The sequence below is a fragment of the Cygnus atratus genome, chromosome 1 (assembly GCF_013377495.2).
Source record: "Cygnus atratus isolate AKBS03 ecotype Queensland, Australia chromosome 1, CAtr_DNAZoo_HiC_assembly, whole genome shotgun sequence".
Lineage (NCBI taxonomy): Eukaryota > Metazoa > Chordata > Aves > Anseriformes > Anatidae > Cygnus > Cygnus atratus.
This window is the reverse complement of record NC_066362.1, coordinates 64767348-64793381: the sequence shown is the minus strand read 5'-3', so window position 1 is coordinate 64793381 and position 26034 is coordinate 64767348. Positions and strand designations below refer to the sequence as shown.

At 38.5% G+C, this 26034-nt stretch overlaps 1 protein-coding gene across 6 annotated transcripts in view; it reads right to left on the bottom strand.

Annotated features, from left to right (window-relative positions):
* Window positions 1-26034, bottom strand: part of WNK1 (WNK lysine deficient protein kinase 1) — a 106315-nt gene that overhangs the window by 58413 nt on the left and 21868 nt on the right. For all 6 annotated transcript variants that reach the window (XM_035550716.2, XM_035550711.2, XM_035550712.2 and 3 more), the window contains exons 2-4: window positions 13676-13848; window positions 9021-9241; window positions 6869-7026 (exon numbers count right to left, since the gene is read on the bottom strand). In XM_035550716.2, coding sequence (XP_035406609.1) covers window positions 6869-7026; window positions 9021-9241; window positions 13676-13848 — 552 coding nt within the window. The remainder of the gene's footprint in view (window positions 1-6868; window positions 7027-9020; window positions 9242-13675; window positions 13849-26034) is intronic.

Genomic DNA, 26034 nt, shown 5'->3' with positions numbered 1-26034 from the left:
CGTGATCTACTTTTAGAAAGGAATTCAGTTGAATGAGTCTTTTTACTTCCAACTTCAGATATATAACCTAGCTTTGTAAACTGTGTAGCATGTTACATTGCAGTGTTCTAGCTGTTTCCTGTTGTTTCTTACTTAGATCATTGTTATTTCTCTAAAAAGAGGGACTTAACTAAGACAAAACTTAAGATATTAATGCTTTGAGACCTAGTATTTCTATTTTGTAACCCCTTCCATTTTTAAGGTTATGTATTTCTGAACTGATGACTCAGTGACTGTACTTTCACTCAGGAAGATTCCACATTCTTAAAGAAATGCAGTTTAAAATGCTTGCAACAGAGCTGAATGGCTACAGAATACAAGCAGCAGAAGCTTACATACTCTTTAATCATAGAATCATATCACAGATGTTGATGCATCTCTGTTGATACAGCCCAGGATGCAGTTGGCCTCCTGGGCCGCAAGCACACACTGCCGGCTCATGTTGAGCTTTTGATCCACCAGAACCCCCAAGTCCTTCTCTGCAGGGCTGCTCTCAGTGAGTTCCTCTCCCAACCTGTCCTCTTGTACAGGTTGTCCTGACCCAGGTGCAGCACCTTGCACTTGGCCTTGTGAACCTCATTAAGCTCACATGGGCCCACTTTTCTAGCTTGTCCAAGTCCTTTTGGATGCATCCCTTCCTTCTGTTGTATCAACTGCACCACTCAGCTTGGTGTCCTCTGCAGACTTGCTGAGGGTGTACTTGATCCCACTGTCTATGTTGTTGATAAAGATACTGAACAGTACTGGTCCCAAGATGGACGCCTGAAGGGCACCACTAGTCACTGGCCTCCAACTGGACATAGAGACACTGACTGCAGGTCTCTCTCTGGCTATGGCCATCCAGCCACATTGAATTCATTATTTAATTCATTTAGTGTGATACTGAGGAATTACACCTGGTGTGCTTTTTTTTTTTTTTTCCTATTTGGTACTTAAGTGCCTGAATTTTCTTCTTTCAGTCAACACAATTACAATAATTTTCTCTTTCTTACTATGTTTCCTGTGCTTGGTTGGAGGCTCCGGGATTTTCAGTATGTGCTTTAACAAAAGACTACTTGCTTTATTAGAGGGTTCCCTTTCCCTGCTTTTCCAACATTCCTTACCAATGCTTATTCCCACTTGAAAACTTGGTAGGAGAGTCTCTATGTATATGAATGAGGCCAAGAAACTAAGTTATTCAAGGTAAAGGAACAGAGCTTTATGTACACTTAACAAATCTCAAATTGCTTCTAGAAAGTAAAATAGGATATTCATCAATATTCATTAGACAAGTAAAACTAATCACCAGTCTAAAGGTTAAGCATTTATATTTGCTGCCTCAGATGTCTTAAGGAAACAAAAAAGAAGACAGAGGTAGGATGACTTACCCATTTCATCTCTAAGGAAAACAGAGAATTTAGTTGATTAAGTAAGGCAATTATGATGTCTAACTTTTAAGTCACTAAAGAATAAATTAATTTAATCTCAACTGACCAAGCTGCAGCACTTCATAAGTGACTGGTTTCTAGCCAAGAGAATGACCTTCACTCTAACCAGTAAGCTTCAGTTCCCACAAGCTAGGGAAATTACAGCTTTTTAAACCAGTTAGACACTGCCTGGTCTGGTTACTCATTATGTACCTTGTTCCCTCAGGCCTTTTTTAAGCTCTGTACAACAGAGATGAAAAAAAGCTGTGCCCATTCTGTGGAACATTTCAGTACAGAACATTTTGTGTTTTACTTTGTTTTCTTAAGTCAAAATGCAAAATGTTTTTTTCTCCTCATCCTAAGGCTCAGAAGGCAGATATTTGTTTAGAGAAGAGACTGGACTTTTGATGAAGGCAAGGACAAGTCTAAAACTTCACTTTGTCCCAGTAAGTGTGAAGAAAATTAAGTATAGAGAACAAGACTATCAGGAAAATTTAAAAGGTAAGTTTATATAACGGGAGGGGGCAAAAAAAAATGTTCTGCTCACACTCATGTTAGATGATCAGTACATTTAAAACCGAGGATGGTCTTAACTTTTTTTGGAATTAACATGTTTGGATTTATGTTAGTGACAGTCATGCAAGAATGAGATGAATCTGCGTAATAAACCCCATTAACTGTCATTTTACTCATCCCGGGACTAGTCAATCATCTCGAAAATTTGACTTAGATATACAAGTATTAGAGATGGAGCAACCAGTACCTCTATGCACTTAGAAAAATAATCTCTGTGCTACAAAAAGAAAGCTTGCAGGAAACAGAGAATAGAAGTAACCAAGGTCTGTACCGCATCTGTGAGTAGAGAGCAAATGTAAGCCTAAAAAAAACATCAAAAAAAAAAAACAAACTAGCTTTTCAAGCAACTGCATGGGTTACATGTCACACCAGAGGCTGAGACAAAGCAGCTGAACCTATGCAGTTATGCCTTCACTGCGTTGCTTCCCAAACAGACTAAATTAAGAAATCATACTTAAGATGTCTGTTCTATAAATATCCGTTTTCATTTAAATACACGTATAGCCCGTTTCAAATATATTCTTGTGACAAAATAATTGAAATATGCATGAAACAGGTCAAAGAAAGAATACCAGTTGAGAGGAACGGTGTCAGACATGAAAATCTTCCCAAATTTTACCAAGATCTTATTTCACTTTTTTTTTTGTATAAATAATTATGTGACAATTAAGTACCATTATCACATTTTGCATTGAACTGCCTGTACTGCTTGATACGGTTCAGACTTGCAAAAAAAGGTGGGGGGCACTGCATAACCTAGTACTGCATCATACAGTTTGACACAGCTGTGACTGCACAACTGGGCAGGGGCAAAAAAAAATCACAGGAGCAGACAACACTACCTTAATGGGTAGCTTTAATTAATAGGTAGCTTACTTTCCAATTAAAGGCTTAGGTGTGTTTTTTCTGAGGTCATGTAGACAGCAATAAGTGCCCACTGGGTGCATTCAGTCCCAGCTGAAGAGACTTACTGATTAAACCACAGATTTTTTTTTTTAATAAGATAAAAATCCCAGAAATAGTAACTTCTTTAAGTACTAACTACTCATTTATTTAGAGCCATTTCCAAAGAACAGTAGAGGATAGCTTCAAAGAGGAATATATGCTTTTTGTGGAGACAGAATTGTAACATCATGTTCTGACGAAAACAGAGGGAGGCTAGACTCTTATACCTGAGCAAGAATACATGCAGGTATTTTCTATTCTAAAGAAACTGCTAGTGATAAGGTCTGGACTGAATGTGGTAGAGCGTGCAAATACAACCAGAGGTAAATACTTTGTGTTAAACTCTCCCTGACTGCTTTACCAGAACTGTAAAACAACGTAATACCTTGGCCCCTATAACTTGCAGACAGTTGTGTTTGTTTTTTTTTTTTTTTAAACTGGGCTTTTACTCAGATTCTTCTACTAAAAGAAGAATTCTTCTAAACAAAGTCAAGCCAGAAAACCAGTTTAACAATTGTTTTCCCTGCCAGGGAAAATTCAGGAACTTCACCCCAGCACTCCTTTATTAAGGAAAAATAGGAATTTCTCAATGAGCACATAGACAAGATAGACATCCTGCAAAATGACAGACTTGCGCAGCACTGCTGTTGTACACGATGCAAAGCAACAATAATCAGCTGGGCCAATAAGTCTCATCACAAAGACGAACTTCAGCCTTTAGATTTGATATCTACGTCTCTGCTTACCTAACTACTTCATCAGAAAACTGCTTCCAGAAAAAAAAAAAAAGAGAAGACCCTGAACAGAAGAGGTAGAACACCCATATATTCTGAGCAATCTTGGCAAATGCCTCAAGCCAATGCTGCAGTATCATGCATCAGCTAGAGCCATCCTAATCACAAAAGCAATAAGGTCAGAAAGCAACGCAGCTGAAGGCCATCCTAGAAGAGAGACCAACATACAGACAAAACAGGAGAGAAGAATGTAAGCTGGTAGTACCAAGTCCAGAGCTGACAGGACACCATAGACATTAAGACACCCTTTACAGGTTTCTCTCCTAAGCAATAGCTAGTGTCTAACCTAACACAGCAACTGTGCTTTTTACCAAGGCCAACAGTTCCTGCAAAAGGGTGGAGGGAAATCAAACAATTTAAATACTTATCTCCTGCACTCAGTGGTTGTATGTTTTGATCTTATTGCCTTTGGAGTTTCAGTGTTTATGACCTTTTTATGATCTTTTTTCATGATCTTTCAATGACAAACCGACATCACCATCTTTCCCTCTGGTCTTTGTATATGCATCTAGGTAAAATAATCCTTCCATTTAAGGCACAAACAGAACTACAGCTCCTACCTCCACAGTCCTAAACATTCCTAGAAAAGCAGCAAACTAGAGGTTTGAATTGGACGTGCTAACCATCTACCACAAACCACAATCACCTTCTAACCTAAGTTAAAAGGAAATGTTTTGGTAAGTACCTTTGAATGCATTCCTACAGGAAGTTTTCCCAATCCCTTCTGTTATTGATGGTTCACACACTGTCCTTCTAAGTGCTGAATTTCTCTGCTGATTCACCCCTCAACCACAACTACAGATACTGGCAAAATTCCTGAAGTATCCTTCAAAATGCGAGTAAGAAAATCTTATTTTCTTCTACAATGAGCAGAGGACAAGGGTAGAAAACTGTATGGCTCTTTTCACATTGGTAAAAAATACAAAGAGTATTTTATTTCGCTTTCATAACATGCTTGTGCTGCCCGTGTTATGGAAGGACCACTGAATTCTCCATTGTCATTTAAGACAGGTTTATGCTTCATTTCTAGATAATATCATTGTTTCTTCATTGAAAGTATTCCTTGAATGCTAATTCAAGTGTTTGTTTTGGATTTTGTTCTTTTTGTTTGTTTTAAAATAGACTGCTTTGTGACTGTAATGCAAAGAACAACAAACCCAAAGTCACCAAGATACACAGCCTTTCATTCTCTGCCTAGAAGCAGAGAAATGTACATTTCATTTTATTTTCTTGTCCTTTACTCTTTCTGAAATCAAGTAAATCTTTTCTTTCATACAAAAATGCATTTTAGAGATATCAAGCAGTAGATGAAACAGCAGGAAATAAAATCAATGAAATTCAATCTGTGAACCACCAACAGCAGAGAAGAGTAAAAAATGTATTAGGACAGACCAAAAAATTACCATTCAATGTTTCTCGTCCACTTAGAAGTTCAACAGTCAACCAAAAACAGTGGGGAGAAAGAAGTATCAAGTTTGTCATAGGTACAAGAAAGAAGTGGTAAGTAGAAATCCAGTAAGTCTCTATATAAATGTGTCTGCTACAAACCCCTACAAGACTTTCCAATTGCTAAGTACTTCACAGACCAGGGAAATGACAGACCTGGGGACTTCCAAGCCTGGGACTGTCCCAAAAGCTGATTACTCTCACCATAGCCCAGTCCCTAGCACACTTCAAGGAATGGAAGGGCAGCTGCATCAGATACCTGTTTGATATAAAGTACCCATCCATACTGAAATTATGTTTCTTTGGCTCTGGTCAATATACAAACCTCAGCATACTCGAAGATACCACTAAAACTGTTTTGCTAAGCTACTTTGTTTTCTTTCACTGATCCAGATAGCTTACAGGTCAGAACATGCACAGTTAACCACTAGATTTTACCCTTGTTCCTCTTGATTTAGAAGATTACAGTTAAGTTCACCAACATACCAAAAAATATACATATATATATATAAATAAAACATACTCTAACACCTGATCAAAGAAACACCTATTTTTTCTCTTCCTCCTCCTGTGCCTCTCCCACATTCCCCTTCAAGCAAGAAATCACATTTTATTTCACCAAGCCTTCCTTCAGAATTTATTGCTTCTACCATGAAGGCCCTTTCTCCCCGTCTGCAGTCAGCAATTATATCTGCCTTTTATACTGTGAGGTATCAGGAATAAGCATTTTTCCAGACCTCAGCAAGTCATTTGTTATTAAATCCTAAATTTCTCAAAGATAATACACACCAAAAGATTAACAGGAGTAACTTTCCTCAATTTGTAGACTAGTGAAAGTCATTTTCTCCCTCTGTATGTGTGCACAGATATTCTGAAAAAAACAGTGCAAGTTCTCGCTTCTCCAAATGGCCACCTCACTATGTTCTTTCTGAATGCTTAGATAAGGCGGCTGAATGTATGCAGTTAGTTTTACTATGCTGCTGTACTTCTCGTGGTACTGTTTTAGAGACCAGCTGTAGTAAATCAGCTGCAACCACTCTCAGAATTTCTAACATTAGTCTGCTTTGTATGTTCAAGGTCTGTGGGTTCTACTTAGTCTAGTCAAATGGGAAAAATTCAGCTCTTGATCACCTTTTCACCATTACTTGGTTTCATTAGTAACACTACTACCATATTTACCAGCACTTTTCAGAGTGAAATATCTTACTACTATTGATTAAGTATTTTCACTGCATAATTATGAAAAGTGCACCTGACACAGTAGCTAAGAGCCATCTGGTATTCAGTAAACTTAAAATCATTGTAAGTAACAATTTATGATTTGTCTTGGCAGGCTGCTACAGTAAAGTGCTCTGAATTTGTGAACCAGCTTTATTTTAGAGAACAAAGTTGCCAACTGATTTTCAGGACTGAAATACTACCCCCAACCCTTCAGTGGCTTAGAAAATAATGTTATTCTAATGTGTTTTCTTGTTGTTGTTGTTGCTGGGTATTTGTTGTCATTATTGTTAAATCCCAAGCTATACCTTCTAATATACTGAAGGAGTATCAACACATGCAAAATTTTATTTCCATTCACATACTTTACAGGCTTCTGATCAACCATTTGTACTCCCTTGCTAGCTGCCATAGCTTTAGAATCAGTAGCGGGGAGGAACTTACGCTGGTCACTCGACGGTAGATCTGCGCAGCATTTTGGCACTCAGAATAAGGATACTCAGACGTTGCCATCTCTAGCATACACATCCCAAAAGCATATACATCAACGGATTCATCATATTTCTCCTCATACATCTCGGGGGCCATGAACTCTGGGGTACCTTAAATTAAAAGAACGATTCAGACTCTAAATGTCTCAAAGCGAGCAGAGGCTGCTGGCGTTACTCACCGCAGGAGGAAGCAGTTGGGCAGACCTGTGAGACAAGAGAAAGTGGAGGCAAAAAGAAGAGGGAGGAAACCCTTAGTCACTCTGTTCCATCAACATACTTTGTGAGTCTTCCATTGCAAGGTCTTTATGGAATAAGAATGGCATGAAAGGGCTGATGTAATTCTCGTTTTATGCATGTTAGTGTAAGAATCAAAACAGACTGGATCAGGCATCAAATGGAGGGAAGGGGGATAGAAGAGGGGAAAACAGTCAGACTAGCCATAGGCTGCAAACCAAATACTAAGGAGAGTTAAGACACTTACCTTTTCTCCCTGTAAAAAAGGAGGCACATTAAACCTGTTTTCAAGAATTACCTGACTGCCCTCTGCTGCAAAAAAAGTAGTACTGGTAGGAGCCCACAGCTAGTCTCTGACCTAGTGCTCTCCACCTATTTTTTTCAGGCAGAATAGTTCAGGGAAGGCCTTGCAATGAAAAACTCTGTCGTTAAAACTTAATTCTTCATGAAAAAGGATAAAAAGTAATTTTCTGCAAAGGCCACTCACCAGAGCCCTCTTCTTCATATACTTACCTTCCCACCTGCAGTATATTTATAGGCCTACTGCAGATACAGGCATTAGTGAGGAACATCCTACAGTCAAAAATACTTAGAAATACAGAGAGATTGAGTTACAGGCATAGAGCGTGAGATTCAACAAGTCCCATTTAAAGAGTTTGAAGAAAATTTTTGCTCAAGGAAGCATCACTGCACCCTCTTTGCAGTCCAAAGGATTGCATTGCATGATCAGATTTACTTTAAGCCAGAGATGCAAGTTTGCTTGTTGTAAATTTAAGCACAGAAGTATTTCCTGCAGACACCAGATTCAAGACAGTTTACAAATCATTCAACAACCACATTGCTCCTTTTCACCACATGAAATCAGAAAAGAGAATGCAGTTGTAGCTACTTATCCAAAGGCTAGCTATTAACAGCAAGATACAAAGCTGTAATTTTCTAATGATAAGAGTATGTTTAAGAAAATCATTTTTTTTGGTATTGTATATTTTTCATTCCTACTAATACTATGACCTGGTTAAGAAGCAGGAAATATTTCAGTGACTCCTTGCAAAATAGTTTACAGGTATACATCATTGATCCCATCTGGGAATCTAGAACAGGACTGTTGAGTAATACTGCATTTTAGCAAGCTTAAATACTAGGAATAAAAGCAACTTAATTCCCTGCAGCCTACTCACCCAACTACAAGAACAAAGCTGATAAAACCAATTCTTTGAAGAATTCACAGGAAAGGTCATCCTAGTTCTATCAGCCCAATAGTTTATTTCTCAAAAAAAGGTCATTAGGGGATACTTAAGAACAAACCAAGTACAGGACTACACTTCCCCAGTGCACCCCCTTCCACAGTCTGGGGACTTCCTGAGTAAGACATTATACCACAATTTGCAATATTTTTATTTTTTTGATACATCTTAGTTTTTTATGACTCACAAAATGTAAGAGATTTAATATTAACACCTGGTGACAATCAAAAATATTAGTCATACAAATTAATGCTAGACTAAATATCAATGTTGTTTGGTCACCAAAATCCATTTGGACATTTCTTGAAGAGGCATACTAAAGGTGAGATTTATAGTTAAGAGAGGTTTTATCAACGGCGTTGCATGAAATTGTTGGGCAAGGCAGTAAATCTATACTGAAATACTTAATGTTAACATAAAAAAAAAAAAATCAAGAACGCAATCAGCATTTCAACATGTAATATCATCAGGAACAGCAAATGATCTCAACAGACGGGAAACCCAGCCTGCACATCTTCAGGCTTTGACCATGTACCTTTGAAACCGTATTTTTAAGGAAAGCTCTTAAGATTCAAGTTCCCAAGTATGTAGACTGGCTCGCCAGCCTTCAAAACAGTAGAGGCTTACCTATCACACTTTTGGCAAAAGAAGCTCGCTTCAGGGTTGCCAGACCAAGGTCTCCAATCTTGACTGATCCAGTGGGGCCAGTAATGAAGATGTTGTCACATTTTAAGTCTCTATGAATAATGGGAGGAGTGCGTGTGTGTAGAAATTGTAAGCCTTTCAGTATCTGACGGCACCAGCTTCGTAGTACTTTGATTTTCATCACTTTAAATCTTTTCAAATACCTAGTGAAAAATAATAGTACATTAAACAGGTTCCAACGTCAACCCATTGTCTTTCAAAATCAAGTTCTGCTACCAAGTAGCAGATTACGCTGTACCATTTGATGCTCTGAAGTGAAAAAGCAGTAATTAGAGAGATTCAGAAATTTCAGCTTCACCTTCTATTTTAAAAACTACCAATGCATTTCACAGTTTGAAGAGCTGAAGATGCACCCCCCCCCCCCAAAACATAAACTGACATATTGAGAATTTCTACCCAATTCCTTCTAACCAGGAGACTACAGTGCTGAAAGATAAAAGCAAAATACTTAATATATAGCTAATAATTCCTCTGCATACAAAGTCAATCTTAAGATAATTAGACATTTAGTTTGCTAAATCTCAAGGCACTGCTTCCCCAACAAAGAGTTAAAAACTTCTGTATTACACCTCCCTTATCTACTTATTTAAGAAGATTATTTCCCCCTACTTTTCATCCCATAACCACTTACCACTTAACCACTATAAATAGTTATAACCTTCTCCTTGATGAAACAGGGGGCAGGGGCAGTGGAGCCAAAGATGCTAACAAAGAACAAGTACTGAGCTGTTGCAAACTGCGTAAGAACTATGAAGTCATTATAGCTCAGTTATCAATATTGGTCCAAACTTTTTGATCAAGGACTCCAGATTACACTTTAAATCTACTTCAAATTTACTTGCTGAGTGGCTAAACAAATCAGAAATTCTCAGAGATCACCTCCCTGGTGTTATCCCACACGAGATGTGATCACCTGAATCTGACCAGTTGCTATTTCAAAACTATGGACAGATATGAACGTGAGAAAAAATCTTTTAAAATGTTATGCCAAAGAATTGATGGGAAAGAGTTTGTACATAATGTCAGCATACCTTAACTGTTCTAACAGCCTTAACTGTTCTAACATTGCTGCTTTCTAAAATCCATGTCAGAAGAGTCAAAAAATCTTTTCCAATCCTTGTGACAGAAGAGTGTGATCTTATCCTACTCCTTGACTTCAACAAATTAGAGATGCCACACGGTGAATAACCTATGACAGTATTCAAGTGTTTTTCAGCTGTGTATTCTCACTATGCCTCTCCAGGTAGAAGAGTTTAAAGTGAAGAATTCTTTTCTTTCTCCTTTTTAAAAAGTACGGGCTGAAATACATTTAGAGAAGGAGCTGCTGAAATAGTATGCCGCATACAGCAATAACTTTATTCTTATGTAGCCAATGTTACTCAGTTAAGTCTGACCAGTTTTACACTGCCACATGACTGGTGGTAAATTCCATGACCAGGATGGAATTCAGCAGATATATTCTTAAAACCAAGTCAGGTTCAATTATTCTGTGGCAGTGTTCAGTCTCTTCTGCCTATCCACTTAATCAGGAGCATAAATCTTGATAAAATTACTTGAATCAATGCCAACATAAAAATTCGATATATAAATCCCTTTAACTTCTCTGGTTCAAAGGGAGATCTGGAAAGCAAGTTGCGAGCAATAATTCTGCTGTGAAAACAGAACTGTAAAAGCAATCAGGACCTTGTTCCAGAAGGAATCTCAAAACAGAATGTAAAGACAGACAGGAAAAAGCCAAGCCAAGGAAGGAGACAAGCTGAAGGAGGTCCTGGATCACATCAGCTACCACTTGAATTCTTGCTATTGACACAATCCTCATTCATCTCTCTTGAGCCTGTTCCAAAGATCACATGGTAGGGGCACTTCAGTTCAGCATCTGGAATCCCTAATTACATTCTTGGTTTCAAATATGCTAGCCTACTGCCAGCTTCTCACTGTTAAAGGACCTGGGTCCAACCATCACCCAGCATCCTGCAGTGTTGCTATAATTTTTCCATAACACTGTCATAAACTAAGGCTCACGTCACTTAAGGCAGAAAGCATTTCAAAATGGAAATGTATAAATACTTAAAAGTACACGGACAGCCATATTAGCCAGTATGTTTTCAATTTTCCTAACATCATATGGTAAGTCACGTTAGGAGAGACCTCGGGAGGTCTCTGGTCTAAGCTCCCTTTCCATGCAGGGTCAGCGCGAAGTCATCCAGGTTAATTTGGGTTATATCCAGTCAGGTCTTGAGAGTCTCCAAGGATGGAGGCCGCACAGCCTCTTGGGGCAACCTACTCCACAGCCTTACTGTCCTCAGTGTAAAGGATTTTCTCCTTATACCCAGTCTGAACCTCTCCTGTTTCAACGTATGCCTGCTGTCTCTAATCCTCCCGCCATGCACTAAGGGAAAGAGCCTCTGACTTCTTCAGAGGCACTGGAAGACTGCTTCTATGTCTCCCCCAGAGGCTCCCCATCTTCAGGCTGAAGATGCCTAGTTTTCTCAGCCCTCCTCACACAGTATGTACTCCAGCCCCTGACCATCTTGGTGACCCTCAACTGAACTTGCTCTTACTTAATGTCATTCTTGGCTATTTTACAGTGTAGTAGTCCATTAAAGACAGGTATTTGATCTGAGCACAGAACAATCCTAATAGTTAACTACAATGAACAGAGAAAAACAAGAACTAGAGTTTGGCTGTCTCAATCTTTTCTTTTTTTTAAAGCAGGAAGGCTCGTGACCTATCACAGCATCTCATCTCCAGGAGCTAGAGGAAACCCTACTAAGTTAGCAGAAATAGTTACGAAGGCATGTACCCTATCAGATAATTAACACTTTCTTTTTAAGTAGACCAGAAGCACATACTACAGTGTCCTCAGGAAACAAGAGTAGAGGTTGAGACTTAAGTCTGTTCATTAGTTTTTTTAAACAAAGTGGTAACGATGGCTATGTCCCGAGTCTCAAAATAAGATATCACTTACATGAAAAGCAGATAATACAGACATACTGAAAATATACGGAAGTTATACTTAGTCAAATTTCATACGCTAAAACAAGTGCGCAGTACAAAACCAGGAATATGACACAGGTAAGTGAAATACTCAATGATATTAAATTTGGTGTTTCAGAAATTTCTCATACAATTTACCTGTCAGGTCTTAAGTGAAGTGGATGAGAATAAACTAAAATATAACAAAGTACACAATGGTGAAAAAAATGAAAGTCTACAGTTTAAAAGATAGCAATTAAAAAGAAAAATTGTTTTTTCTGGATAAAATAAAAAGACATTCATTATTCAGAGTACAAAATAATCCCAAGGCCAGCAAATCTAAAGTATTTCTTCCCATCAAAACATTATCTTATGGCTGTCTGTTATTACTGTCTTATGTTGCTCATGCTACTACACAACAAGACAATCCAAACATTACATTTGTGAGGGAAAGAACAGGGTAAGAAAGGGAGAAAAGAAAGTTACATCCAACACTACATACACTACCATGAAAATAGATAACTGTAAATAGAAGCACCTGTACAGAGCTGTAAAACCTTTATACTGCTTTAAGTACAGGACATAGAGCAATTGATCTATTACTTTATCTGAAATACTTTAAACAACCTTTAGAAAAACAAAAGCCATTCCCAAACATATGGATAAAGAAAAAGTTGTAACATCTTTAAACCTCCAGCACTATTTCAAGAGATAAACACTTCCATATAGTTACAATCCAGACTCCCAAGAGCATTTTTTCCTGCTTTAAGCATGTCCGTTTGCGGCTATCAATAAGCATCGCAAAAAAAAAAAAAGTTCACAGGCTATTTTAACCAAATAGACTGCAAATTGTTTCCAGCTCCTACAGTCTGCTCACATATTTAGGATCTGAATGCCTCTCCAAGACTTAAACGGGCACCACATTAAGACAATGACCCACAATACATGAATTTCAAATCCTGGCAATTTTAATTCCAGTAGATTTATGACAACTGGATGCTTCTGAACAAGCTCACATCTCTGCAAGATCGTACAGTGCAAGACAAAGGCATGATTTCTGTTTAACTCCCTCCAAGTTTTACACACCACTAGAGGGCCCTCACAGCAGTTTGATTTGCTGGTGTCTAACTCTGACTTAAAGACAGATCTAGCTTCACTCAACTACTTCACATGGCAAAATTGCAAATACTTTCAGGTTTTTCTCAGGTACTACTTCATGAAGTTTCAACTAAATAAAAAGGGTGTTTTGGGTTTTGTTTCTTTTTACATCCAAAGCCTCACGCCAAATAGAAGTCAGCTTGACAGGAAAGGGAAAAGGTCTGAAAAGTAAAAATAGAGCATTCTCTTTATGAGACCACAAAATCTTAGAGTTCTGCATGTGCTTACTAGGATATCACAAGGAAGAATCTGACAATTTTGCTAACCTAAAGAATAATCCATTGTACCCTACAGTACTAAGACTCTTCTTAAACAAGAATTTCCCTACAGAAGTTCAGTTCCCGCTAAAAGGGCTTTGTTCTTATCTATTCTGAATTATCATCTAGTGCTCTAATTTTGTGCTAATGTTTATCATATGCTTTGACACGGCTGAATTTACTTACGTTTTCAACGTTCCAGATGTCATGAGTTCCGTCACGAGAACAATACATTTTTTTCCTTTGACTGTAGACTCCCAGGAATCATAGAACCTGACAATATTGGGATGCTGAAGCCCTTTTAGCATCCCAGCTTCCTCTTTAAATCTTTGTCGCTCTGACTTGGACAGTTTCCGATCCTAATGAAAAAGAAAAGAAAGCTTTGCTTTATTGCTTAGAAAAGCAACAATCTGAAGAACAATTATGTACAAGCAATGAACAAGCATCAGCATCTTTTAAATGCCATTTTGCTCGCAGTTACCCTTAAATACTTTATTTAGAAGACATTCTATTATTGCTTGTTTAAATCATAATTTTCCTTACAGTCTGATTGCTCTCAGAGGTAAGACTAGGGAGGCTGGGAATTTTCTCCTCTTCCTGTTTCCCTCCCACACTCCAAAGAGGTTGTCTGACTTGAGGTAGAAGGGGAACATAACGTCCTAAAACATTCCAGTATTCAAGGACAGGCAAAACAGGATCATTTGAGGCACATTTCACAGATTTATATATATAAAGTTATTCCTTTGTGTATAGAATCCAGACCACTGGTAACAGACTGTATTAACTCTCCATGAAGAGAATAGTGCAACAAACCTAACATATGGGATGCACTTACAGTAGACAAATGGATTTGGGTTAGATTTTCTTAGATTAAAAGTATGACCTCATGATTGAGCAAGTTTCCTGTAATCTAGCATCAAGGAAAACAAGGACATAATTCACATTAGAGAGACAGCAAGCTTTTGGCCAGAGACGAACCATGAAAAAGCATTCCTGGACAATATTACTGTATGATCTACCAACAAATGGCTATCCAATATCTTCAGGAGTCTGACCAGCTATTTCCAGAACAAGTTGCAAGTCTCAAAAGGAGGAGAAAAAGCTTCCTTACATCTTTCAGTTTTGTCAGTTTACCAATGCATAGTCACACCAGTCAGCCTGATCAACTGACATGAATTGGATCCACATGCAGTATTCAGAACATCTCAGGATACGCTTAAAGACAAGAATTTTACAATCAGCATTTCTACCGGTTATTTACGAATAACTAGTGACCTTTGTCAAATCTGGGCAATAATTTTAAGTCACTCCATTTCAGATTTCCTTTTCAATTAGAAGGCAGTATAAGCATGCAGGGTTTACTCATACTGCTCACAACCTTCTGTTGTCCACCAGGCTGTAATTCCTTTTCCTTTGTTAAGGGTTAATGTGTTTTCTCAATACGATTCAGCCATATTAATATCTAAACCATCCTCTAGTCACTTAAATTATCAACATTTTCTAAGAGGCCCACACAGTATCTTTGGGCATGGACAGCCTACTTTATTTCCAGATGAAGCTCCAGTTTTCAGGAGTGTAAGAGTCTTCCAGGTGAAAGTTTGACAATAGGTTTGCAATTACTTCAGAGATCAGTAGCTTATCAGTGCTTATAACTGTCAATCACATATATTTGTGTGTTGTTTTTTTTTTTTTTTTTTTTAGGAAGATGCCAAATTCATGTCACAAATTTAATTAATAGGTATCAGGAGTTTTCAATCCTGAAACTATTTTTCTCTGCAAAATTAGCGCTACCACTTCCCCTCTGCAGATATTAGCACTACCACTTCCCCTCGCTCCTAAAGAAAGCATCCTTGCGCACGCATAAGTTTTGCTAGATCGTGTTTGCAGAAACACTAAGCAAATACCTAAATATTCACATCTGATGAGATTGTGTTGTGGTTTTTTGTGTGTGTTTTTTTTTTCTTAATATGGAAGGAATGCTTCTGTTTGAGCTGCCTTATACTGCTAATAGTTTTCCTTTCTTTACAATAAGCAGCAGCACAAATTCTGCCCAAAACCAATTTAATCCCGACTGTTACAAGCAGCTGTGATGCGGAAAAGCAATGAGCTGCTACAGGTACTTCAATCAACAGATCATATGCACATGCCTTAAGAAACTCAATACTTAAAACAGAACATAAAATTACAATAAAATAATAATTTTTGCAAGGGAAATGAAGCAAAGCGTTCTCAGCCTCTGCACTTTACCCATATACTTCATTTTAAAACCAGTGTATAGCTGTTAAGACTAATTACTATTTATAAATTATTAAAAAAAGGCTGCAACAATTACTTTTTTATATTACTTAATTTTAGCTATATAATATGAATACTTGCATTTATGTTTGTCCAAAAACTAGACTGTAGATGTACATTTGCATAAGTTTCCTTTATTTTGTGCATTTTTGTGCATGTTACCTACCTCAAACATTACTAACCAATTTTAGCCCACACTTGACATTAAGTTCTCATCTAAACCTGCGTAAGCCTGATCTCCCTTAAGGGCCTCATTCTGTCTTCCCTAGCACTGTACTACTGGCCCCAAATAGAAACTAACAAGTGCTAATCACTCTTATCAATGAACAGACTCCTAATGGGCACGCATATTTTGAGTCATTTCTCTTTCTGGTCACATTAATGGTAGAATCGTGTTCCTGCAAACATATCTGTGACGTTTAAAGCAGACACTCAACACTTCAATGCTGGCATTAATAGAAGAAAAAAAATCCAGACAACGACAATATACTAATTCAACACTTCTTTGAAAGTCATAGTGCCCTAATGAACTCAGACAAGTTGGGACACAAACACAGGCAAACAAACACAAATCCCACCCAGAGCAAACAGCTATGTTTTTGCAACCAAGGGAACATCACACCTTTCAGTAGTGCACTGCAACAGCAAAAGTTAACATTAAACAGAGCTGTAAGAAAAGGACAGAGAGGCCACCTGTTTCATAAGACTAGCAATGCATACTGCCTTTAACTACTCTCGTTTCCTTGGATCTTACACTCATCCATGACACGTATTTCTATTTCTTTCCCTAAAGGAACAGCTAGGTAGCAGAAAACAGTGAATGCACCTGAAAAAGCAAGAAAACTAGCAATCAAGAAAATACTAGACCTCGTGTACAATTATACCAACAAAATTAATCCGTACACACAGACTGGTGGTTATACTTGCACAAACTACCTTCCAATGCAAAATAGCGTACAGGCTAAGCAAAAGGAAGGCAGTGGGGCAAGGGTGGCTGTTGCACATCTCCACCTCTAACAAAACAGTAAAAAGCATCATTGTGTATCATTTAAAGCAAGCTATTACCTTTGATTAAATTGTATTAAAGGTGAATCAAATAAGATCTATATCCGCCGCGCCCTTTTTCCCTGCAGCTTGAGGTCTAAATAGTTTTATAGAAAGATCATAGCAGCATCTATTTGCTGCTTCCATCCAGAAGCAAAAACAGATTTCACAATTTGACATTTCAGTATCACAAAGCATAAGATTGGGTAAACAGTTTTAATGTTTTAACTTACATTTTTATTTTTAATAGTCAGAAACAAAACAAAAAAGGCATAAGATGCTTTTCTTAAGTCTAAGAAATAAATTTATAAAGAAGAAACCACTTTAAGAACAGCTAATAATATATGGCTTGATATTCTATCCTTCAAAGACCAATTTGTTTTGGAATTTCAACTAAAAATAAAAAAAAATGGACACCCTCCCTCCTCCCTCAGTCATTCCTTTTTTACCATATAATGAAGCAACCCCAGGCAGACAAGACAAACTCCTAAGCCTAGACATTAGCAAATCACATTCTCGCATCTCAGTTATAGCATGTGCTGAGCCGATATAGCACAAATATTTAAAAATATACAAGCTGTCAAACTCGAGGAGAGCTTGCTTCCTAAAATGGACTTAACTATCCTATAAATTGGGCAGCATTGTTCTTCCTGAACCGATAGCTTCCCCAAAGGACTCAAGTGCCACATCCCAATCACTGGGCTGCCCTTCGAACAAACTGAAACAGATGCATCAAGCCCACTCTGTTCATTTCATTCATTCCTTTCCACCTACATTAAATTGTTTTGACAAGCCAGGACAAACAGCAAGGCTTCCCAGCACGTGACCCACGGCTCTGCAGTGCCAGGGGCCTGAATAGAGAGAGGCACTAAGTGAAACAATTGTTTGGCTCAATACCATTCAATAACCTTTCCTCGGCAGTTTTCATTTATCCACGTACTTCCCTCTGACTTCTTTTGGTCAGGAAACAGCTATCAGAGGTACTTACATTATTCTACATAAGACAGGAATCTTGGCCATTTGTGATAAACCAGGTATTTCATCTGGAGGAGCGTGACTTAGAACTGTTACTACCTGCTTTCTATCCCTGTGCCTAGGTACCTTACATAAATGAAGAGGAAGAGAGAAAAACAGACACAGAACTAAACACTCCCCCACATAGATTAGCTGGTTTGCCAAGCCACAGAAAGTGAGGCACATCAGCAAAAGTTCTCTGTATTCCCTCAGTGACTTTTTTCAGCCAATGCTCAATATCTGTTCAGCATCCTTCTGAACGACGAAAGGAAATACATTTCTGACACCTAAATTAATCTTAAATTTCAGCGGGGTTGCTCATATACCAACTTCCTTCAGAACTTCCCAGCATTGTCGCAGAAACAGGGTGAGAAGAAAGGGCACCTACCTGCACAGCACACCATGCTGCCAGGCACACAGCATGCCTCAGCCACCTGAAGCTGCCTTCGGGAGGCACCATGCTCCACTCCGGCCAGCCGACCCTGCTCTGCTCACAGCAAGCTCAAGTAAGGGTCTCGCCCTCTGTCTTGCCCCAACATCCATTTTTCCTGACACTGAAGAGTACTGAAGTGGCCTGAGCTAGATTATAGGACAATTCAGTGATTCAAAAGAAAAATGTTTCAACACACTAATACGGTAGGCAGTCGACATCCAGAACTGCGGGTCAAATACTGAGTTTCAGAAGTCAGTGAAAGCAACTGTACCTGTTATGTAAACTATGAGCAAACATACTCTGTATTACAGAAAGAACCGACACGCTCAGTGGGCCTTAAATGGACACGAGTAAGCACTAAAGACACACCACGCTGCTCTCCAGCACATGGGCACAAGAGATCAAGCAAGCGGACAACAAGAGAAATACTCCACATGGCAGCAACTAGATCTACTCTCTGCTCATGCTATACATCTTAAAAGTTAATTGTACTCTGCTAAGGAACTCAAAGAGCTGCTCCCTCTTCCACAGTATGAGGAAGATACCCAACAGAGGAAAAAGACTGAGCACTTTACCTACTACAGACAGGTTTTGCTAGCTTTCTGCACGTCATGCCACTAGATCCAGAAATTCTGCATTGTTACATTGCTCGCACAGGTAGTGGGCTTTGGTTGGTTTGGGGTTTTGTATGTTTTTTTTAAAACTACTCTAGAGCAGCACTGTCTAGATTTTATCTAGGAGAGATGTGCTAGAAAACACCAGGCAAATTAGTAGGAAATTCTTCAAGTGATGTGCTCTGACAATGTACAGTCATGTCAGCTTTCAAAGCATTGTCGAATTACAGATAAACTGAATCACAACCAAGGTGAAATATCCAGCTCTGCTGAAGTCACACCAAGCGGCATTTTGTCAAGCTTTCCAAATGTCTGAAATTTGGGGGGAAGTTACTGCGGCTCCTAGCCTATTATTCAAAGGAAGAAGTAGTATACAGAACAGACAAACGTTCTTCTGTGTGCATTTGTGCAGCATATGAGAAAGGCTTTGCAAGCCTTTTAGGCAAGGTTAATGAGGGGTCATCAGAGGAGAAGCTAGCAAGACAGTGCTCTGATATTCAGGGCTGTTAATGGAACCAAGGCTTTGTAGGCTGCAGTGTTCTCATCCTGAAAAAATCTAGCAGTTAAAGAGGAAAAATGAGTACAGTGACCATTAAGCTAGATTAACAAAATATCAACAAAGAATGCACTGAGCTTAAAAATCATCCAGCGGTATGCAGTTCCTACCTAGGAATGGAATTCTGACTGCACAAGAACTGCATCTACTTTTCTGTGTCAACACAAACCACTTTAGACTTTCTAACGTTAAAAGACTAGGTAGAACACAAGAAAGAAAAAGGAAGGGGGGGGAGATACTGTTTAAAATGCATCTCTGTACAGAAACAGACATGAAAATGGATTAAGGATCTCCACATATCCTTCCACCAATATACCTTTCTACAAACCTTTGAACACAAAAAAACAGATTAAATGCAAAAAGCATCTGCTGTTGTAAAAGTATGCAAGAGGGTTTTTTTTTGTTGTTTGGCATACAGTTTCTCAAATGTTCAGAGCATTTGAGCACCCTGTTTGGAAGCAAAATTGTATAATATGATGCTCATAGAGTTACATAAATCTTTACCTAACCACAGAGTTAGGAATCAGGTCTGCAAACCATTCGCTGTTCAGGCAACTCCTGCTTCTTTGTACAGCTCTCCTACCTTCAAATAGTCCAGCCTTTCACAGGCAAGCCTCTGCCATGTAACATAGCAGGGGTTGCTTCCAAAATTTGAGTTTGATAATAATTTGGGGGCTCTGAGCACACAGGGGAAGACCATTAGCTGCCAAGGTTGTCAGCTGCAGAATAAAGCATTCAGAAAAGCAATATATTAAAACTGTGGCTACTGAGGACAATGAGTGCCACATTTGGATACCCCAACACAGTATACAAGAAGTCACTCTATCAAGAATTGCCAGAACACAGCTCTCAAGTGCTTCCAGACTGCACTCCACACACGTGGAATAATTTATTAAAAACAGACTGTCTTATTATACACACTGGTTGTTCTTTAGATAAATCAAATGTTATTTCTGCCAAAAATTATAAATACATTGGCCAAAAGATAAGCTAAGAAAAAAAAAGAAAAAAAAGCTACTTGCCAAAACCAGACAAAATTAAGAAAAGAGTCAGGCTTCCTTTCCACAAAGCAACATCTAAAATTCTTTTAGACTTCAGAAGGCTAGGCATCTCCCAGACATAAAACTCCTTAGGTGTCCCTCCAGCAGCCCGGGCGATTCATCCCCAGAAACAGCTCTGCAAAGATTTCTGGAAAGGTTTTTGAAAGAAAGGGTTTGCTTGCTACTTCAGTGTTGCTTCCTTGTCCACACTAGAAATCAAGATCAATCTCTGCTTGCATGAAGTCACGTGGCTTGCTGGAAGGGAAGAATACTTTCTTCTTGATATTAGGCTGCAAGTCCCAAAACAAAGACTTGTAATGGCAGAAAAGCAGGCAGTCATATCAATACAGAAGGATTAGTTAATAAGTACGTAAACCTGAGGAATTCAGTACTCCTATATTCTGGATGCTAACAACCAGCAATTTTCAGTTTCTTTCCTCCTCATCTTAATTTGAAGACTGAAGACAAAGTTCCTGGGATGGGCTGCAGAATGAAAGGCAACACCAGGTTAACACTTGCTGTAAGTACCATTTCATGTCCCTGCTTGGCAAGCCTCCACAAGGAGGTTCAACTTTATATAAGCTACAGACAGTTTTAGTGAGCAAGCAAATAATCCTAACACTAAAAGATAATGTACATATTTAACACAGCTGAAAGGAGGATGGTTAAAACAGTTATCTACTACACCTTTTAAACTTCATGATTAGGGGCAAATAATTTTATGTAGACTCCCTACTCAAGTAAGGCATCCAAAAAATGCTTTAAGTTTCAGGCAAGTACACAAGTCATCATCCTAAGTGAAAGGACAGGGGATTACTCGCAGTAAGTTGTATGGTTTCCCGGTGAAAAGAAGGTAACATATAGGTTATCATCTGCATTTTCATTTCTAGCATTTCAATGCACAAATCAGAATAGCACAGCAGACTTCCTCTTACCATGAACAGAGAGAAGCAATACAGCGAAGATGTGCAAGTTTAGTGCTGCTACCCAAAGGTCAGAATTCAAGAAACTGTACACGTTATCTTGACAGAGATGATACTTGGGTAAACTGATTGGGGGTGGAAGAAGAGGAGGCAAATGCAACTCAATAATCAAAAAGGGAGCAGACAAACCTTCATCAGTCAAAATTTAGACAAACTTCTCGTGAGAGTTTAACTGTTCTGGTGATTGGATGGAGAAAGTAGGTCAGTAAAAAAAACTCTGGGCTTTCCTTGTTTATTTGTATTTCTGAGGTGATTACTGACTCAGGACTTGAGTCAATAGGGTTCCTCCATTCATAAAAAAAACACACCACACAAGGAAACAAATAACACAAACACACATAAAATTGGCAAAAAGTGGACCACACAGGTCAGAAGCAGTCTGCAACATGGAGGTACTTCCATGTATCTTTGCACAACTGGCCTTTTCTGCTAACACACTGAATACAAAAATGTATGACTTGGAGGGGAGCTTCCAATTCTCTCTTGGAAGAGAATTATTTTTCCTGTTGTCTAAGCTTCATAGCAACAAATCCTATAAAAATCCGAAGCTAGATTTGAAATAGCTTGGTGATTTACTGAAAGCATTAGTAACTTTTTACTTTGTACTGAAAGACAGAATGAAGGCTGTTGTATTGTTGTTTTTTTTTTAATGTTTGTGTCAGAACTAGCAATATTATGCACACAAAAAAAATATTGCTGTCACTAAAAGGATTTAGTCTGAAGTCACATTTTTGAAAGAGGTGATGTTGAAGCTTCAGAAGATAAGAAATACAACTTCATCTTAACATTAAAGAGGGAGTATCCACAACCGAAGCCTACATCTTTCTATATGATTGAAAGATACTAGCACTGCTCCCCATTTTTCCTGCAACTGCTTGTTAGTTTTGATGAAGCTATGATTCATCAGCATGGGGGAAGCAGGGAGAACACCACCAATAGTTATATTCCTCTGTTGTGGTCTTTTCCCACTTTCATATATGCAGCACCCATGCCAGCAGGAACAGAAGCAGCATCTAAGACACCTGGTGGCAGCAATGTCATAGACTTGACCTATGCTTGAAGAGCCATCCTCACTGAGACACTCCTGATAACAAGGCATTAATACTGACCTATGTGCTTGTTGGTACCAAGTTCTAGCATTGTTAAACACAACTGACCTGTAACTAGTCACAACTATAAGCTTCTTCCAAGTCTTCAGCTAGAAAAAAAAAGTTGGCTTTCACAAAGACACTCAAGAACAGGTCTAGTTCTAATACAGCTATTGCTGTACAGGAAGCAGTCAGTACAGGAATAACTGCATCATGCAAAAACAAAGAGCTTAAACAAAGGAACGCTGCATCAGAACTGATCTCACTGACTCAGGTAGATATGAAGTCATTCTGCCTCACTTCCTCACACTGAACAAACAGCAGAAGTGGAATCAGAAGATAAGGAGCATGTAAATGCAACGTGCATCAGCAAAACAGCAGCAGAAAACAAACTTTTGCCCCTCTGCAGGGCAGCAGCAGTTTGTAACATTTCCTCTTTATGTAAGGTGACAAAAAAATTGCAACACTACCCCCAGAGTTTATCTTTTCGGACAGCAGCACTGGGAGGAATTTTTATTTCCAGCAGTGCCAAAGATGGTACACCAGTGCGCTTCGATACCACGCTCACTGGAGACAGACGGAAGCAAGCACGCTGCTTAAAGACTGGGACAACTGGATACATCCCAGGTCTCTCCAGAAAAGATACTGACAGAGAAAAGAACCTATACAGCTCCAAAAGAACTAGAACAGGGCTGGCTGACAGGCTTCCAAGATATGGACACTGTCTGATTTCTTAGCTTTCCACTTCAATTTTAAGAAACATGGGCATGACCAGGCAGTAAAGCACCTAGCTTTTCCCAGGAAAAATAAAAATAAAAATCACACCACCTGTGAGGTTGCTCCAGAACTACCCCGCGTGTAAATATACATTAATACAAGTCTATGTTACTCCTCTCCCCTCTTTATCTTGCCAGCCTTAATGTTTACAGGCAAAGTAAGTAGGCTGGGTTGAGGAACTGATCCAAGAACCAAATTCTACTTTTGCAGAAAATAATGACTACAACAAATCAATATACTGCCTAATCCCACAATTTCCTTCAGGAAATCCCAATTATTTCATTTGCACTCTTCACAGTGCAACATACAGCTATGACAGCTACACAGTAGCTTCAGAAAACTTATATTCATACTTTATCAAGTCTATTACGTACTTTTCCTTTGCTCTCTTCACAACCAATAGGAGAGAAAAATAAAACAGCAGATATGAAACCTACAGCTTTGGCATGACCTTCTCTGGAATCTCTCAGGTCATTGAAAATGTGGTCTAAAAATGGCAAGCAACTGTTTAGGCTTCAGTCATTTCTATTCTAGGGTTTCTCTAGGCAGCATTTGTGTTTCCTTACACAGAAGTCTGGGAAAAAAAATGCTGAAAGTTTTAGTTAATTTGTTCAGCCTCAAAGGATGAACATAAGGGACAGTAATTAAAATGCTGTGCTACACAGAAATAATCAGTACTAGAACAGAGAATTCTATCTATTTTCACTTTAACATTTCTATTTGATCCATGGAAGATAAAGGGGTAAGTTTGCTATCTGATATCAGCTCACAATAAGGCTTATGTCTAATATATATAGCTTATTAAAGAGTTGAAGTGCTAGCTGAACTGAATTCTTGATGAGCTATTAACAAGCTGGACCGTCTTATCACTTGGCTCAGATGGCTCATTAAAACTTTTGGAGCTCATGTCAATTCTCATTTTGTGCTGAAATGATTGCTTTGTTAGAGAGAGGGAAGTTACATTCAATCACCTCAGTTTAGTTTTACTGGGAAAACCCAACTCTCCATTTAGGGGGCGACAATACTGCAAGAAAAAAAGCCTCCTCCGTAACCCATTCTGTTTACCTTATTCATCTATTAACTCACAGTACCAAAAGAGCAACTGTCACTATTTTCATTTCACGTATTTCTGTATGACCGTAAGAATCCTTTATGAGTAGGCAAAAGCCTAGAACAGTAGGGTGAACCCTTAACCAGTTCCAATAGAGGCCAATCAATTTACAGAGTCGAAAACATACTACAATTCTTCATCCTAAGTATTTCACAAAACTACTGGACAATGGGAAGGGTTATCTATCTCCCTTTTTCTGTATGGTGACAAGCTGCACTGATGCGCTGGTTGGAAATGATACAGAAGTGTAAAGATGGCTCCCAAGACCTATAAGCGATACTTAAAACTACAAAAGATGAGCAAAGATGGACACACACACACACACTAGTAACATTCCTGTGCCACTGACTAGTTCCCTTACAAAAATCCCAGCATAAAACCAGAAGTGACAGACTTAACCTGGCTCAAGCATTTAAGTTTTCCCTACGGGCCTGCCCATGTTCTTCCAGTTGTAAAATTAACACACATCAGCCAACAATACACATTAGCTTCAAGTTTATATACAACATAGATACATATCCTGCACATGCAGCCTAATTATATCTTCCCAGCTTTGCTGCTTCTTCTGCAAATAAATCCAAAGTGAGTACTTCAATTACTTTACAAAACTGGGGATTATCAGTTATGACATATCAGGATGACACATGAAGTATAGGCCAAATACTGGCAGTCAGCAGAAAATCCTTACATAATAGGTAGAAAACTCCATGACAGAGATCTTTCTTTCATTATTAGATCTCTATTTCAATGTTCCTCCTAGGTTCATCAACAACTCCCCCCAAGTAAGGCAGATGAAATCATAAAGGGATCTCGTGTAGGGAAAGGTTAAAGAATTCCACCAATGGAGAGTTTTATGAGGTGACCAAAATTTGCATTCTAGATGAGGTCTTAGAAACAAGTTGCTTACGTGCTAGTATCAGTGCTAGCATGCCACAAATATCAAAGTCCTAAAATGAACTGGAGGAGCATTATCTTTTAATAAAAATAATGAAAATGCAACAATAATGTAGTCTTCCTATGATCTACCTTAATGCCCATCTTCCTCTCAACCTACTCATAAAAGAAAGCAGTAGTAAGTCTTCCATGGATACCTAGCACGAAGACTTAGGAAATCATGTTCTTCCATCATTCACATGTTTACTAGACTCTTGTGATGATACCATATGCATGAGACACCTGTGTTTACAGCTGACAATCAATATCAAATATAAATTTAAATGTATCAAATATAAATTTAAAAATATGCACATCACCTTTCATAGAGGAAGGAAAATGAGCGACGTTGAGCCAGGAGGAAGAAAACACTCAAAAGTTTAACAGTGGGAAAGTGGTGGGAAGAAAAACTACAAATACTAGTGGAGTCAAGCATACTAAGTATCCAGAAGCATAGCTGGCTTTACAGTGCAACTCTGAATAACTTTATAATGAGTTAAAATACAAAAGAAAACAATGTAATTGAAATGCAGCTGGACAGAGCAGTCAGCTTGTATCCTCTAAAGCAACTCAAGATACAATACATAGAAACAGTGAGCAGAACAATAAATCAAGGATAATAATATGCATGCCTTGGACATAAAAGGACTAAAATAA